Below are 18,401 nucleotides of genomic sequence, written 5' to 3' on the forward strand. Positions count from 1 at the left end.
AATTTCATTTCTCTTTAAGTCACTAGGCTATTTTTTTTTAATTCCATTAAACAAATATAGATTGAACACCATGAATATTCCAGAGCTGAAGAGAGGCCATTCCTGAAATGTGCAAAATTTGAGAATGTGCAAAATTTGAGAATTTTTGCTGGTATGATTGCATTTGTGTTAACAACAATCAGTATGTAAAACTTACGTTTTTAAAAAAGGATTACATAAAAAGTATTATTCCAAAAGATTTACTATGAAATTCCTTTAAAAAAAGGAAGCACTGAAAAAGATAACAATGAAATCCAATTTAGTTGGAAGAAAATCTCTCTAATTATAATAGAAATTCATGAACCCAAGTCACTGTGTAATGAAGCCCATCTTTTCTAGAAAATCTTCACTGATGAGGAAGGATCAGAATGTCTTCAGTCCCAAGGCTACTGGGAATATCATCCTGACAAATACTTGTGGAAAAAAAAGAGAATAAAGTCTATCTTATACAGTGGGAACTGTAATAGTGGAATGGTGTGTTTCTGTAACCAAAATTAAGTAGAAGAATACCATGACACAACTTCTCTTTTTATATTATAGGGAAGAAAACACTGATATTGAGCAAGCTGCAGGAAAGCAAGGCGTGAATTAGACTGGATGCTGGCAAACTGAACAGTTTTGGTAATGGAGGGCATTCTTTATCAAATCCCTTAAAATGTCATAATTATAGAAGTAGATTGCCACTCTTCAAGGTATGATTTCTTCTACATGACAGTAAATATTAGATGTCTGTGCTATTCATGTTCTATCAGTCATAACAATTTTGTCCTACTTTTAAAAAAGAGTTGATTGAGTAACAACGCATTATAACTTTATGTAAGATCCAGCACATAGCATTAGAAATCAACACATGTACATATTACATTAAATTTGCCTCTAAAAGCTTAAGTCTATCCATTACCATACAACTGATCCCTCCTACCCTACTGCCCCATCTCCCCCTCCTTTCCTTCTGGTAATCGACCACTAATTTGGCCTTAGAGTCTAAAAGTTTATTTTGGTATAATTTAGTTCCTCCGTTTGTTTAGTTTTTCGTTATACCACATATGAGTGAAATCACTTGGCCTTTGTCTTTCTCAGTGTGATGTATTTCACTAAGGATTATACCGTCCAGGTCCACCCATGTTTTTGCAAATGGCAGGGTTTTTTTAATAGCTGAGTAGTATTCCACTGTGTGCACATATACCACATATTTATTCAGTCATGTGTCAGTGGCCACTTAGTGGTTTCCAATTCTTGAGTGCTGTAAATAATGCTGTAACAGCATTCTTCCGTCTTTATTCAGACATTCATCTTTAAGAAGTTATGGGGAAGCCAGAGAAAATATTGACCTCTGTGTCTGTACAGTGAGATGCCCATCAATGTCACATTGGAAGCTCTGGTACAATGCTACTGGACCATAAATGGAAGCACCTCCTGATAGTGGTGACATGACCTCTCAGAAGACAGACAACATGGTGTCTAAAAGAGAAACTGTGCCCGCAAGAAAAGGGGAAAAAGAAAAATGGCTCATTACATAGCTTGAACGCCAGTAAAACTGGTGGGCAAACCACTCACAGGATTTCAGTATGTCTTCAAAGAATGAATTCTCCAGTCCTAACTATGGCTTCTAATTTTCAAGGCAAAGAACAAGGCTTCCAGCCTGTCTCCTACAATTAAGCTACAAAAATATAAAAACACATTGGAGCCATGGTTGTTACCTTAAATTTACTTTGAAATTAAGCAGTGAAGGCACACAATAGCTTAAAATGGTAAAATGACAAGACAAATTGGCGATACTTTACAAAGCCTCAGATGGTTTAATCTTTCTGGGCGTTCATTTCCAGGTCTGTAAACGGAATAATTATACCCATCTCACAGGGCTGTTTCTAAGATTAAATGTGATGTGCAAGTGAAATGGTCTTATAGATAATGAAGCACTCTATTAACATAAGGGATTATTAAAAGATTAGTATAGGCCCTCCCTGGTGGCCCAGCGGGCTAAAGCACAGCACTAAGAAGCTTAAGCCACTTCCGCGTGCGTTCGATCCCGGCCTGCCCGGGAGGAGATCCACATGGCGTGGCAGACCTCTCCTGACCCGCCCGCTGCTCCCCTCAGCAGTGTACTTCCTCGATCTGCCTGTTCTGCTCTCCGCTCTGCTTCTGGTGACTCCTCTCACCCTCCCCGTCTCTGGCCTGTACCCCAGTTCTGTATAAATAAATAAATAAATCTTAAAAAAAAAATTAGTAAAACCAGACATGGTCAATGTTTCCTTCAGAGTTGTCGGACTAGACTTTTTTCCCACTAGTGCTCTTTCCCTCAATGATAATAAAGTTATTCAAACCACCTCTCTTTTCTGTTTTCCTCGCACTAGTTTTTCATCTGCCTGAACAAGTAGGCAAATGACTGTTTTTATGAAATTTGCTGTACTTTGCATATTCACTTACTAGCTATTTTTAGCAATGCAAGACATTTTCTATGTTCCCAAGAGCCTTGCCCCGAAGAGGGCTGTGGGAAGAAGTGTCCGCTAAGATTAGTACCTGCCGCTCCAGCCCACTTGCCGTGCACGAGGCTTGTGTGGCTGCTTTCAACTGGCACGATCACCAGCTAACTACTCTGACCTTGTTTTCTTATAACTTCATATCACTTCATTCAGAGGTGCCATGTCAGTCTCCACGCTCATCCTGAGTAATGAGAAAACAGGATCTAAAAAGATGCTCAATCAATCAGACTATCCCAAGATTTCAGGGGCTCACTCCAAAGATTCCTTTTGATAGACATTTTATTAAAGTATCAATCATAATCAAAACAAACCATTTTTGATTACGGCAAAGAAATGTTTGGTGCTCCCTTTGCCAGAATTTAAAGATCAGTATCTGGATAAAATACAGAGAGAAGAACAAAACTGCTCTGACTGCCAGAACACAAGTAACATCTGATGCTTAGTCCATTCCTTTTACACAAAAGTTGTATCTCTAGGAGAAGCAAAGTCAGTAGGCTTGGAACAGAGAGGGATAAAGTCAATTGTAGCTCCAATGGTTTATTCAAGAACTAGGCACTAAACTGTTAAACTAAATTCCTCCTGTGTCCTAAAGACATTATCCAGATCTCATTAATAAACTGGTAACAGGAAACACTCTAAGTCTGACAAAATGCATTGCAAAGTGCTGAGTAAATATAAGTGATTTATAATTGTAACAAACATCCTTACCACCACCATTATTAAGATCTTAGGAGATAAAATGTTTTTAGCAGTTTTCAAAGCTCATCAGTGGCATAGCAAATGAAAAGTATGCTATTTCAACTATTGCCAATGAGTTCTACAGAACATTAAGACATACACTTTTTGTTACATTTCCCTCCTCCCTGCCCTGTACCCTGTACTCTGATAATGAGGCAGGGCAATGCTAGGGGAGCATTGCTAGTCCTTGTCTAAGAAATGTTATGAAGTCCCGGACAGCTCCAGAGTTCATGCAGAGGAGGGGGTAGACAGGTGCCAATCCAGCTGGAGTGGCAGAAAACATGTCTGTGCTGGCACGGGAAGCTGGTACCCAGTCTGCATCCAGTCTGTTTATCCAGGGAGCTTTGCAGGGAACAAGTGGAGACTGTGGTGGAGGAGAGGCAGAGATCTTCCACACCTTCTTGGAGACCCATCCTGACTTGCCCTTCCCCTCTTCTAAGAAAGACATCACATTGAAGTTTCCTTAATGTGTGTCATTTGAACAGACTTTCCTAAAATACAGTCTGGAGTCACCTTTGCAATCTGGGATGTTTGCCCTCAAGAGGACCTTGTATCTTTAGACACTCCCCATTGTACCAAGACTCTTCCACCCCTCCTCTAACCCTTCCATGACAGCAGACAACCCATAATTTAAAAAATGAAAGCAGGAGTAGCAAAAAAATTCTGAGTCAGATGGTATGTTTCCCTAGATGACTTTTTCTAGCCTCTACCGTCATAACACATAGGGTCCTCCACGAAAGTGACACACAAGAAGACAAATGAATCAAAGGCCGCCTGTGAAGGATGGAAAAACAACAGCCCTTACACCCACAGATGGCGGCACCCCAAAATTCACAGAAATGAACATTTGAAGACAGAGCAAACCTCTAGTGTAAAGAGTATGGTTGTTGGAAATTCCTCCCGAGTCTCTGCTTCTCTTAAACAATACTACAAAGGCAGTGGCATACTTGCCAGCTAGCAGGTAAGCAAAGCAAGAAAATACATATACATGTATATTATATGGTGTATATATGTAATATATATGCAGCCATATAAAACATACAGCCTTAAATTTAGCAGCTTCCCTATTCTTTCAAAGTAGCGAATTCTAACAATCTTTCAGTGAGAATGTGAATTAAGAGCCAGGGAAGCACCAGACAGAGGGACTCCCTCAAGGATCTTCTTTCTAGCAAAGCACTGACACACACCTATAATCACAGAGACCATGACCACGAGGCCAGCCCAGCGTGAGTGGCCTGTTAGAGAGGCTGTTAGCGAGGTGTTGAGAGGAGAAAGAAGAAAAGTGACTGGAATGACAAAGGAAGAAGCAGCAGCAGAAGAGGGGATTCAGGCAGGGTGTTACTCAAAGGGGTGGAGATGTTGTAGGGTATGGGGAGAGAACGGGAAAACAGAAGTGGGGCGCAGAAGAGTCACAGTTAGAAACGCTGAAAGCACACACGAGATGTGTTTAAGAGGCTGGCTGGGGGACCAGGGCCTGAAGCACAGGCGGAGGGGTGTGGGAGGTGGCGGGCAGGTATATTTGTCTGTGTATTCACTGTGTTCTTAGGAGTCAGGGCCACGAAAGTTGCCCCTGCCCTCAGAGGGGAAGTGGGGCCACATAATCACTGGTAATCCATGGAAGGCTTTCTAGCAGATACCTGCAAGAAGGTTTAATAGATGGTGGTAGCACAGGTGTATTAAACAGATAAGGGACAAAGTTGTCCAGGGCCTGAAGCCAATTAGGAGAGTCAGAGGTGATGGAAAATAAGGGCTCAGACTTGCATTGTGGAATGAAACCAAATTGCTATATATGTTAGGCGATCGGGTCCCTGTTGTAAATATGTATGTGATTATGAGATTGTAAATATTTGGATTAAAATACTGTGATGAAAAAGCTGAAATTAGGTGCATGAGATGCAACCGGAAATGCAGGCTGCAATGGATGGTTTTTTAAGTTTGCTCTTGTTCACCAAATACAGTTCAAATTGAAAAGAAAAAAACTTCGAAAATAAAATTAGTTAGAAAAATCAGAAATTTATTGTGAGAACTGATGAAAGAAAAGAATGAAAAAAAAAAAAGAAATATTTGAAAAACTGATGGTAGGAGTGTTTAACTTTCAAAGTTACCTTATGAAGTGCCCTTAACTGAGATACAAAACATTGCCTGATGCTTAGTAAAATACAAAAGCCAACCAGTGAGAAGACCAACACTGGTGATGGTGAGCAATCTAAAACAAAATGAAAAATATATATAAAAAAAAGTTTAGTAAGGGCCCTCCCTGGTGGCGCAGCGGGTTAAAGCACAGCGCTGAGAATCTAAAGCCGCTTCCGCATGAGTTCAATTCCCGCCTGCCCCGGAGGTGACCACATGGCGTGGCAGACCTCTCCTGACCCGCCCGCTGCTCCCCTCAGCAGTGTACTTCGTCGATCTGCCTGTTCTGTTCCCCACTCTGTCTCTGGTGAAGCCTCTCACCACCCCTGGCCTGTACCCCAGTTCTGTATGCACAAATAAATAAATCTTTAAAAAAAAAAAAAAAGTTTAGTAAGTCTGTCTTTTCTAAACAAGTTGATAAGTTTCCTTGCTGAATAAGTTTCTCATGATGTAAAAAGATTAAAAGACATGTTAAGGGGTGAAAGTACGTCTTGCAAAACCTGACATTAATTCATCAACTTATTTGGTACATATTTTATATAGATGACTTGCTCCGCATTTTATGAAATGCCAAGTATAAAAGCTCCAGAGTTAATGAAGGCCCACTATGTCAAGGCGGCCTGTGATTAAATGCCTAGTGAGTAGACAGGATGAAGACTGTGTTCAACAGGGAAATGGATCCCTGGGTTTACAGATGGTGGTGAAGGGACATTCAGGGGAGGAGAAAGCCATGCAGGGTGCTCTGGGAAACAGGCTGGTTAAAAAGTGATTCATGATTGACTTGCCTTGCAAGCCTCAAATGCACGTACATTTCACATACAGTTAAACAGGGCCTTGACCTTTAGGAGTTAAGAGATCATCACGAAACTAATAGCTAATCTTCCCTGACTCCTTCTCTGACCCCATGACAGCAGCAAGCCTACAGATCCACTGAAATCACAGCTGATCATCTGACTCTTCTGGGAAAAAAAAAAAACAAAAACCAAAAACAAAACAAAAAAAACTTTAATGCTATTAGAGCAGAGCTTCTCAAACTTCAGTGCAAAAACAAATCATCTGGGGAGCTTGTTAAAATGCAGATTGCACCGCAGTTAGTCCGGGTAAGGGCCCAACATCCTGTATTTTCTTTTTTTAAGATTGATTTATTTATGCATATAAGAACTAGATTACAGGCCTGAGCTACAGCCAGGTGGGAGGATGAGAGGATTCACCAGAGACAGAGAGGGTAACAGAAAAGGTAGAATGGCTGAAATACACTGCTGAGGGGAGCAGCAAGCAAGACAGGAGAGGTCTGTGCACCATGTGGGTCAGCAGCCTGGTAGGGATCAAACTCATGCTGCAGTGGCTGCAGACAGTTTCATAGTGCTGCACTTTAACCCCTTGCACCACCAGGGAGGCCTGACATCCTGTATTTTCAATACATTCTCATGAGGCCGAGGCTTCTGGTCCTGGGAACACACTTTGAAAAGCAAGGCATTAGGCTTTTTTTGTGGCAGTTAGCAGAGGATGATATAAAAGCTTTGTTTTTGGGATCAGAATGCTTGAGCTCAAGATTTGGGCTTGGCTGCCTATTAAAACTATGAAATGGAAATGTTCAGAAAGGAATGGTGCTGGGAAGGGGTTAGAAGGTAGGATGAGGAGGGGAAAGTAAAGGGAAAGGAAGGTCAGCACAAAGAGACAGGCCCATTGTGTGTTAGAATAAATAAGTGACAGAAGCAATCAAAAGGATAAGACTGATGATAAAAGAATGAGCAAGAATAAAAGCAAGTGGAACTAGTGCGGGTTGAGATGGTTAGAAATTAGTTTATAACTATGTATTAAGGCAGTCCAGAAAAAAGTTACCCAGGGATTGTATTTCCCTTTTCACATATTTGCAGGACACACGTCATCATAGGATCCTTTTCCCCATGATACAATGAATTTTAGAGAATAAAGTGTAACTGTGATCTGGAGTAACAGCCAGTCAAAGCAAGAGTTGGAAGACTGTCTCTGTGCTAACTGATGTCTACCCAGAAATGCAATTATGGGACCCACAGCTACTCCCTGCCTAAAACAGCAGTCTGAAAACTGCCAATCTGTAGCAAATTCTGTCTTGACTGAGAATATTTTAAGAAAAGTGGTAGAGAAAACTCTGAAAGGCTACAGAAGCCTAATTATATTCAGGCAAGTTTCCTTTCTCTTCCCCCCCAAAAACAGAGAAGCTCTGGTTGGTTTTCTCTCCTGAGGGCAAAACATTTCATAATTTTCTACCTCAGGAAAAACTCTCACTGACATTCTCACCAATGAGCGGAAGGAGAGACTGAAAACACCATAATTAACCAAGAAGAAATGGTTTTACCACCAAAGCCAAGGAAAGCTTTTCTTCAGCAGGGAGCGAATGCCTGCTGTAGCAACATACTATTTAGCCAGGCTATATGTTTGGACACCTGTACAAGGAACTGTCAAAAAAACTACTTTTTTTGTTTCTATTTTTAATAGTGGTTGTTGCCAACAAACTCCAAGTGGGTGTTTGTCAGTTCTGACCTGTGACAACTTTTTGATAGTTTTTGGTTTTGCTCCATTAAGAATTATGTTTCTGAAAGTTAACTTCAATGATTTCTTGACTAACATGTAGGATAAAATCTTTAGGACAGAGGCCCTCCCTGGTGGCGCAGTGGGTTAAAGCACAGCACTGAGAAGCTTAAGCCACTTCCGCATGAGTTCGATTCCCGCCTGCCCCGGAGGAGATCCACATGGCGCAGCAGACCTCTCCTGACCTGCCCGCTGCTCCCCTCAGCAGTGTACTTTGTCGATCTTCCTGTTCTGCTTCCCACTCTGTCTCTGGTGACTCCTCTCACCCTCCGCATCTCTGGCCTGTACCAGTTCTATATGAATAAATAAATAAATCTTTAAAAAAAAATCTTTAGGACAGAACTATGTGGAAAGCTCATCTAGTCCAATTCTTGTCACAGTGCACAGAGAAAAAAAATGAAGCCCAGTGGAACCAAAGAATGAAGCGGTCACCCAAGCACCTTGGTTGCAGGTGCAACACAGTCTTCACGTGCTGACTCCAAGGCAGAGACTGAACCTCTTGCTTTTTCAAGATCAAGGCTTTGTGATCATTACATATTTATGAATGCATTTGTAATTGACATGGGGCTTATAAGCTAGGAAAATGAGGAAGGGATTAGTTAACCCTGAGGGAAAAAAAATTCACCTAGTGATAGGACAGTTCAGACTTCAGTCTCTATAATGAGAGAAAGTGGAGGGTGGGAGAAGCAGACTTTCTTAACTGATTTTCTAAGCTGACAAATCCTATTGTTAGACAGAGGCTGGTTGTGGAATCTGAAATGTACACATTTGCCGGGGGTCATTTTAAAAAACTACAAAAAATAAGAATAGAAATTAGATAATGACAGTAAATATTTTGAATTTAGAATGGCCTCTTACAAATGGCAAATGTTAAAAGCTGCAAATACTATTAGTGGAATAGGCCTGGGTTTTCAGCCTGTCCCTCCACAGACAAGCAGATGCAATAAGACTCTATGAGCACTTTTATTTTTCAGATGGCTGGCTGCTGACCTGAGAGAAGAGTAGGCACAGCACTTCATAGAGAACATTCTGCCATCTCCTCTTGAGCTGGCCTTTTTATAATGGGTTAAACAAAGACAGTTTGTCCTAAGTGAACAGCCCATCAGAGCTGACATTTCTGGTATTTGTCGCTTTCAAGCCTCAGAACTTGTAATCAGCTTCCTGATTATCTGATCCTGGTACATCTGATGGCATAAATGTCTGGCATCAAGGCAATAATCTCAGCTTAAAGCAAGAGTTTTTCAAATTCTCAAGTAACTCAGAAAACCTTCTTTCAGTTTCCCAACTCATGACTTGTCACAAAATTTGGATCATCTCTAAATTGGGAAAACCTCTGTCAAGTTTCCTGCAGACATGAGCTAGTGGTAAGATTGAAGGAACTGCCAAGTTTCCTGAGTATTAGTATTTCTTTAACTTGGTAAGTTTTGCTCCCAGAATCAAGAAGAAGGGTCTATACCAGGGAGAAGATGTGAAGTCTAAGTTCCATTAAGTTCAAAGTAAACCCACCACATATATCCCTTGCCTTCTAAGGTATCCTTGGATTTCCCAATCCTTTCAAATCAAGCCCCTGTTTTAGCAACAATAACTAAACACCTGATGCTGTGACTGCTTCATGATTCAGCCAACGCTGTGTCACTTGATTAATAGCATTTCATTTTTCCATGGAGGTCACAAGATAGGCATGGTGTCTGATGTATAAACCAATTCATTTTTTTTCTTTAGTGAAAAAAAAAAAGGGGATACTAACATTTTAACCATTTAAAAATGTTAGATAGTATCATTATTTCTCTTTTCTCTAGAGTCTCCCATCATCCATGCTATATGGGCTGATGTCTGTTGAGGTGGCCTTGTCTCAATAGAATATAACAATGAGGTACTTGGTCCCTATGCTCCACTATCTTGGTTCCAACCCTACCACAGGCATTTGCTATCTGGGTGTTATTCATTCAGTTTCTGGATATCTAAGGACTTGTATAGAACATTCTAGAATCTACCTCTTAGAATTGTTTTGAAGCTCAAATAATACCCATGATGTGCTCAAGCTGATGCAAGATCTCAGTAAATGATGGTCACACAACTGAGATGGAAAAATGCACAAAATGATGTAAAATAAACTATTTTTTAAAAAAATGATGGTCACATACATAACTGGGAATCCTGTCCATATAGTGTCCAGTGTAAAGCATCCTCAAGATAGGCTCAACCTTCACAGGGAGCACAAGGCAATCCCTTTCCCCAAGGTACAAAAGCTCTGTCTAGTTTTAGGGTGACCAGAGTCTTCTGCAAAGCCACAGTTTCCTCCCGCAACCAATGAATCCTCTGTGATGATTTACAGTTTAACAGAGAAAGGACTGCTGTGCATATGTTGAAAATATATCCCTGACTCCATATTTACCTTCAAAAAGTTCATGTTTGTTCTGTGAGCCCTCCAGTGCTTTCAAATGCATAGTTTTGACAATCTACATATGTTATGGTATCAGAAGGACTTTTTACTCTTTTACATTATTCCAATAGTCTTATTTTTCTTGAAAGGTTTGAGAAGACCAGAAATCATTCAAAAAAAATATTTACAATAACTAAAGAAAACATTCAGATAAGCTTCACCTTGCCCTAGTGTTCCCAACACACAGAGGAAATGCAACGAAGGTCCTGAGAAATGTTTTCAAAAATGTGTAAGTGAAACAGAAGGCAGTACAGTCAAATGAATAGGGCTACGATTTTCTTCAGGAAAATACAAACAATGGAATACTGACTATTCCAAAGGAAATAAAACCTGGTGATTATAAACACACGCAGATTTTTCATTAATGAGCAATCTCTATTCCAGGCAAAATATGATACAACCAACAAAATTAAGTTTGTACTTAACACCTCTGCAAAGGAATGTCAGGGGTCAGCTCTACCCCTAGCATCGGAAGGCGCAGGCCAAGAAGCACACATACCACAGGTCCAAAAATGAAAATTATATGGGGCCTCTCTGGTGGTGCAGCCTGCTTGCAAAGGCTGCCCTATCTTGATTTTCTGTAGTACGAGGATAATCAGGAAGAAGATAGATCAGAAGGAGAGCAAAGTGGGACAAAATCAAGGGCACTGAATTGATATTATTTGTAAGTTTCCCCTTTATTAAGTATGAAGTCTCTTTTACACGCTCCCTAACTTCTATCCCACCACCAGTCTCAGTGCTATCAAGTTATAGCTAGCCACTGTGGCATGAGTTCGATCCCCAACCCACATGGTGTAGCAGATCTCTCTTGTCTCCCCTGCTGTTCCCCTCAGCAGTATATTTCAGTAGATCCACCTGTTCTGCACCCCACTCTGTCTCTGGTGAATCCTCTCACCCCCTGGGCCTCTGACTTACATTCCAGTTCTTTTGGGCCCAAATAAATAAAATAAATCTTTGAAAACATAATGAAAATTATGAATCATGCTACAAACTGTTCAGTAAAATAAGTTTCTCTCTCCACCTTGACTTGCAAATATACTTCACAGTATCTCAGGAGACTAAATAGAATATGGAGACGACTTAAAATCCCTCCCTGCAATGCGGTGCTGTGGGGACATTGTCTCAGGCCTGGTCAACAATCCATTTCTTCCTGCTACCTGCTCCACTCCCCTGCATCAAAAGGGACCTTGTGAATTGCATACACACCCAACTTCTGAATCTCAGACCACTCCCTCCATACCTGCACTTTTGTGCCCTCACATCCCTCCACACACTGCCGGGTTATGTAGGCTGTCAAAGATGGACTCAAAGTCACAGGTAGCAGCAAAAGTCAGTTCAGAGGCATCATCAAGCCCAGGTATCCAGAGCAGGATCTAAAAATAGGATTTGGAGGCCCAGTGGCCCCTCATCCAGGATCAGGGAGCTGAGCAGGGAGGGTTAACATAGTATTTTCTAAAATCTGGGACAGAGGCCTCTTTTGCACGTATACTAGGTTCAGATCTTGTTTGAGCTGAAAATTTCAGGAAAAAATAGTTCACCAGAAAAGAGAAACAAAGAAAGAGCCACCTTTCTTGACAGTGTGTCCTTTCCCAGACTGACCCTCACAGTTATCGGCACCTGCCTGCAACTTAGTGTACACTAATGATTTATAGGTTTGGCTTGGAATCAAAAAACACAGAGATAAGGGAGCCCATAAGAGCCCAGGGCAGGGGATCATGAAGTGGAATACATCCGAGGAAGAGTGAATCCCTCCATGTTGAATGCCAAGACCCCAAAACTGGTGATGGTAAGTAAAGGCTGAAGTCATTCTAAGGAGAAAAGAAGAATCTTAACCACCTCCAAGTTTCCAGATGAGCTGACCCTCCAAAGTCAAACTGTTCCCCTTTATTGTGTTGTATAAATTCTGATCTCACCAGCCATTGCTTGGGGACTCTATACACAAGTCGGCCCAACATACCTGGAACTGGAGCGTACAACTCACATCTTTGAAAATGGTCAAACCATGGGTCCTCCAACCAGATGTCAGTGACTATAGAGCCTGCTTGCAAAGGCTGCCCTATCTGGATTTTCTGTAGTACGAGGATAATCAGGAAGAAGTTAGATCATAAGGAGAGCAAAGTGGGACGAAATCAAGGGCACTGAATTGATATTATTTGTAAGTTTCCCCTTTATTAAGTATGAAGTCTCTTTTACATGCTCCCTAACTTCTATCCCAACATATACACACTCTTAGAGAGGCCATGGAAAAGAGCCTACTGGGATGAAGCTTCGAACACATGCACGCAAGCTTAGACCAACCTCAAGCCGTGAGCAGACTCTATCTTCCCCATTAAAAAAGAATAATAAAGATAAGACTGATCTTGTAGGTTCCTTCTGAAGATTAAACTAGATAAGTAACGTCAAGCCACTGACAGTTCAGATTCTCCAACGTTGCTCTTGCTTCTCCCCACCTCTCCTTGAACTGAGCCAATTTGCCTTTTCAGCATTCCAAACCCTTCTAACATGCCAAGCAAAGAAGTATAATCATCTTGCCTCAGTCAGAAGCACAAGTACCTGGGGAGCAAATGTTGCCAGGGAAAGAGGGGGTGAGAAGTCAGTGGAGGGCCTCCTTGCTGCCAGTGCATACCCACCACTTACAATTCAGAGTTAAATCTGCCAAGTTGTACACAAGGACCTGGAAGGCAGAAGCTAACAAGGTGATAGAGTTATGAGTTACATTTTATGTGGAAATTGGCTAAATGATGCCATGCGGTGGCCAGGAAGCTTGCTTCCTCTGCACCCTATTTTAAACTGTGTTGGTGGTTTGCATCAGATCTAAATAATATCCACACCGCTCTACAGCAGACAGCAGCTGCCATGGGCCCACACTTCCCTTAGATCAACTCTGCTTCACTGCTTATAAGCCAAAACATAAAACCCTGATGAAAAAAGAAACTCAGAAACTAAATTTAGAATCAGCACTTCATTTTTAATGAATGTCTCCTTTCCACCCCCTTTTAGAAAAAAAAAAAAAAACCAGAATCAGTATTTACTGGAAAATTTCTTGGGTGAAACTTTGAAAAAGTTTTGTGTGGCACTGAATGCCCTCTATGAGGTCAAACTTGATAGCTAGAGATGTTGGATAAAAACTGCTAATAGCTTTCTAGTGTGTTTTTCACAAGTTGAAACATCTTTTTCCATATCTCATCAGAAGAATCGATGACATAATATAACAACAGCCAAATTGCCTACTAGGCCAGATTTAAAAATACTCGCACTAAAAGTAAAGACTTCACTATTCAGACCAAACTCTCAACAAACGATGACTGCCTCATTGTTGAAATGCTTGACTTGGTTGTATTAGCCCTTCAGGAGTGAGAAGTGGCATTTCTCGGGTGCTGATACCCTGGGCGTGGCAGGCAACCCCGGAGACCCAGAAATGGACAGGACATGCCGCTGGCCTGATGGACAAGGGAGTCCCAAAAGATATAATTTTGGTTGACTATTGTTACCAGCTGAGAAAGAAGTAGCCAGGAGGACACACTTAGCCAACATGGCCATTAAGAGGACACTGGAGTAAAGTCTCAAAAAATCAATTAAAATTACCCAGGTGGCAAGAATTCCAGCAAGGCAGAGGTGGAGCAAAGGTGTAGCTGCCTACATTTCTCACACCATGTATCTGTAGTGGAAAATTATGAACTGGGAACTTGTGAGCCTCAGAGGGATGTGGAAATGCAGATTGAGATGGAAGCCAGTTACTGAAGACCCCATGAGACCTGATTATGTTAACCCTAGCAACGAGCACTGATATGCACTGAGCATTGACTTTGTAGTAGGGACTCTCCAAAGCTCTTTAAAGCACTTTTAATTTCAACCTAACCGTGAGACCATAACCCCATTTTATAGATGAGGAGACTGAGGCTAGAAAAGGAAAGTAACTGCAACAGGCAACAGGGGAGGTCTGTGAAAGCGTGTGACCTCTGACCTTCTGCCTCCAGCCTACTGATCCATCATCCTGGCGACAGAATGAGAATAAGGTGGTCCTTGAGGCCTATAACAAGGCAGGTATAGAAAATGAGGAGGAATCAAATAACTATGTTCAGAGGAAAAGAGAAGGAAGCGTTCTACATACATCCCCTTCTAGTGGGATTCTGAGAATGGGCCCAGTATTCAATAATGGCCCTAAGAATATGGGGTTAAAATATGTATTCTCCTCTACACTTCTAATTCACTCTCATATGTTAAACCCAAAGAAGGAAGAGGCCACTTCTGCTTACTCGTTTAGATGGTATCTCCAAGCCTGTGCCTTTAGCCAGACACAAGGAGACACTATAAACGCTACAGAGGAGGAAGAATGAGGAATGGTCACTGTTGACAATGCACCCAAGTGGTGTCATTCCTTAATGGTGAAAGAGGGATTAAAAATAAAGAAAATTTTAAAAGTGATTCTGAAAATTAGGATTGGTTAACTGAACTGGAAAATCTATAGCAGGAAAGCTGAGATAGAGAAAATAATAACGGTTCATCACCATGGGGTCCAATCTCCAAAAGAAGACAATAAATCCAAAATGGGATGGGTATTCTATGTAAACCATTACATGATTAAAAGTAAGGTATATTAAAGAAAATGACCTAGAAATGAGAATGTACTTTCTGGAAACAAAAGCACACAGACCAAAGATCAAATTTAGGGCCTAGTGATTTTTTACAGTCCTTGCTGACAAAATAGGGCCACCATTAATGTGATTTCACTAATAATATCTAAATTTATGAACTTTACCCCTTGTCAGGTATTTGAAAAGTCCCATTTTCAGATTCTACTTACTTGGGATATTTAAAGATTTCCTTACATGAGCTATTATTTAATTTTGAGCATTTAGGAAGAGTGACTTAGTGAAACCAAATATATATGTATATATATATGTGTATATATATATATATATATATATATATATATCTTAAATTTAAGTATATTTCCTAGTGACTTTGTTCTTATACTGAAACCCTTTACTCAACTTTTCAACAGAAGTTAGACTTGTTTTTAAGATGACCTAATAGGTGGCTGTAAGCAAGGTCATTTCTTTATATCTTATCCCTTGTTAATAAGATGTTGTGAAGAATGTTTTGACAGTTAGCCAATTATGCTAGAAAAATCCTGAAACCATTTATTTACATGCAAAATCAAAATGAAAACGAATATAGATGTCTTCATTACAGCTACCTTTAGCTTGCAACTATTTTCTATAGTTCACTTTCAAAGGAATAAGAATTCAAGATTATTCTTTAGTTCAACTATTTTGAAACTTTAATTTCATAAAAATAGGATATCTATGGGTTTTGTACAACAGTTTAAAAGCCCAAATAAAAAGCCATCAGGCTTTTAATTGTTTAAAAGTGTGTGTGTGTGTGTGTGTGTGTGTGTGTGTGTGTGTGTGTGTGTGTGTGTATATATATATATACAAAATGAAACTGATTCATGAACTATTAAGTCTGGAATTTGCAAATCGTAAATCTTATCCTTGTAAACAAAATCTAGCAAGAAATCAGGGCCTGCTAATTTCCTTTTTTCGTAATCTGGAGCGAAAGTCTTCACAATTTTTAACATGCACAGAAAATTGTGGGTGCCATTTAAAATACTTATTAGCAAAATACAACTCAGTTTTTAAGAGTCTAGGGTATTCGGAGACTGTTAAACATTCTGGCACTGGAATGTAGAAAAACATCCAAGAGTGAAACATTGACATTTTATTAAACTGTAGAACTCAAATTTCTGTTAGAATTTCTTATTTACAATAGTGCTTCTTCCTCTTTCCATTAAAAATTCTCATCTCCATGCTACCGTCAATATAAGAAATAAGTTAAAATTCATGGAGTAATTTTCAATCCAATTACTCTTAATGCATCTTAGAACTTGGTGCATATTTCTTCTAGACAACCTAGAAGTAAATCGGCCTGCAGCCTTCAGAGTGGCGTGGGCTGTCAAAACCTGGACATTTCATCCCACCCACCACCTCCAAGCTAGCGAAGGAGGAGGAGAGGGACAGGAAGTTAAAGATGAAGGGATGTTAAGATTATGCAAAACTCTCCAGGCCATTTAACAGATAAGAAAACCAAGGTCCCAAATGGGCCAATAATCAGTTACCAGGGCCACTGCAGTAGCAGTAAGGCTCGGAGCTGCAAAAGATTCTAATTTAGACCCACATTCCTGCATTTCCACCTCTAACAATAAGAAATCAGGTGGGCTTGAGGTTTAGGATTTTAACCCTTTTGTTTCCACCAAACGGTAATTTCAGAGACCCATCAACTCCCTCGAAGGCAGAGTTGTTCTGCTCCAGGCAACATCTCCAGCACCCTGCAACTAGTTGACATTCGGGTCTCCACTCCCAAACCCATGTACGCTAAGTCTTGTAGAAATAGCTTCTCTTCTTGAAACTTGAACACTGTAACTCCCGGCAAGAAGCAGGCCTGGGGGAGGAGTATCCCTCCCCTCGCTCTAACCACGGAGGAACCGGCCTTGCGAGGGGGCGTCTGGGCATGACCTGGGTGGGCACGCACATCGCCGCGGGCCTGGAGGCTCCAGGTGTGCCAGCTGCTTTGGCGGCCTCGGCGGCCAACGCTCCGGGCCGCTGCTGCCCTGCCTGCTTCAGATAACCAACTTCTCAAACTTCCCTTTCCGGGGGTGGGGGTTCGCCTCGAGCACAGCCAACACAACGCCTTTCCTGCGCGCACAAAGGGGGCCAAACATGCCCCGCGCCCCCTTCCCCTTTCACTGAACTTCTCTTTCTAAAGACAAACTCACAGATGGCTGAGGGACTTGGTCTGCGTGGGTGCTGCGCGGGGAAACTTTTCTGTTTCCGCCCGAGCGAGCGCTGGGTTCCCGGGGCCGACTGTCAAGCGCAGCACCGGGGCGGGGAGCCCGGGCGACCCCCGGCGCCCAGCCAAGCTCCGGCGGGGGCGGCCACTCACCCGACTTCTGAACGTGCGGTGGGATCGTGCTGGCGATGCGTGTCCACAGGACGATGTGCAGCGGCCACAGGCCCCGGAGCAGCCCCCGACCCATGGCAGATCCCACTGCTCGTCATAGACCGAGCCCCGAGCACGGCGTTCGGCGCCTTCCCGGACCCCGGCGGTGCCTCCGCGCCGCGCCCTCTCGGGACCCCGCGCCCGGCGGGCCGGGCAGATGTTCGAGCCAGATGTGGCGCTGGCTGGCCAACGAAGAGGGGGCCTGGCGGCTGGCGAGGCGCGGGGAGGCCCCCGGCGGCCGAGGGGAGCTGCGCAGGAGGCCGGCTCCTGCCCGCGGTGTGCGCGCGCGGGGGTGTCGCCGGTCCGTGCGCGCGAGTGACTCACTCAACTTCACCCCGGCGCTGCGGGGGGGAAACAGGAAACTCCTCGCCAACAGCTGGGCAGGACCTCTCGCTGCTCAGAGCCTTCTCTCTCCTGGCTCCCAGCCTCGCTCTCTCGTGGCTGCCAATCATGTCCCCTAGACCAGCCCCTCCAAGGGCTTTGGCAAACTTTCAGCTGCCCCTCACCGCCCTCCGGAGTTTCCTGCTCCAAAGTATTTACTTCGGAGTGACTAAGTGCACGTTTCAGAAAGTAGCTCAGCATCGAAAGTGTATACGCTTCCTACAGCACTCCCACGAAGCATCTTCTCTTTACTTCCTCACTTTTCGATTCCTATTAGATGCTTTAGAGTTGTTTTCAAACTACAAATGGTGACCTTTGAGTGGTGGCTGAAATGAAGTCTGAGCAGATATATTTTTTTCTCATAAAATGGTTGAGTATTGCCTCAGTCAGTTTTGCTTCGGTTGTGCATGCCCTGCTGTAGGTAAAGTCCAGAAAATGTTTTCTCATACCCTAAAGTGCACATCGAACACCTGAGCATCTGGTTCAATGCCGATCCTGATGCTGGGTGCAGCATTTCTGAAGAGCTCTTGGGAGTTGCCTCCCATTTTGAACTTCTTCCAAGGGTAATTCGTGGAGTAATTATAATTATAAATGATCAATTATCAGAGTAATAA

General features: G+C 42.3%; 1 protein-coding gene across 1 annotated transcript in view; it reads right to left on the reverse strand.

Annotated features, from left to right (window-relative positions):
• The window catches only part of TGFBR2 (transforming growth factor, beta receptor II (70/80kDa)), an 89,573-nt gene extending 71,890 nt beyond the window's left edge, over positions 1–17,683 (reverse strand). Inside the window, exon 1 of the mRNA XM_012720525.1 lies at positions 17,350–17,683. Within this exon, the coding sequence (XP_012575979.1) occupies positions 17,350–17,443 (94 nt within the window). The 5' untranslated portion in view covers positions 17,444–17,683. The remainder of the gene's footprint in view (positions 1–17,349) is intronic.
• Positions 17,684–18,401: the final 718 nt, after the last annotated feature.

Source organism: Condylura cristata, unplaced genomic scaffold (assembly GCF_000260355.1).
Source record: "Condylura cristata isolate star-nosed mole 26May11 unplaced genomic scaffold, ConCri1.0 scaffold00004, whole genome shotgun sequence".
Taxonomy (NCBI): Eukaryota; Metazoa; Chordata; class Mammalia; order Eulipotyphla; family Talpidae; genus Condylura; species Condylura cristata.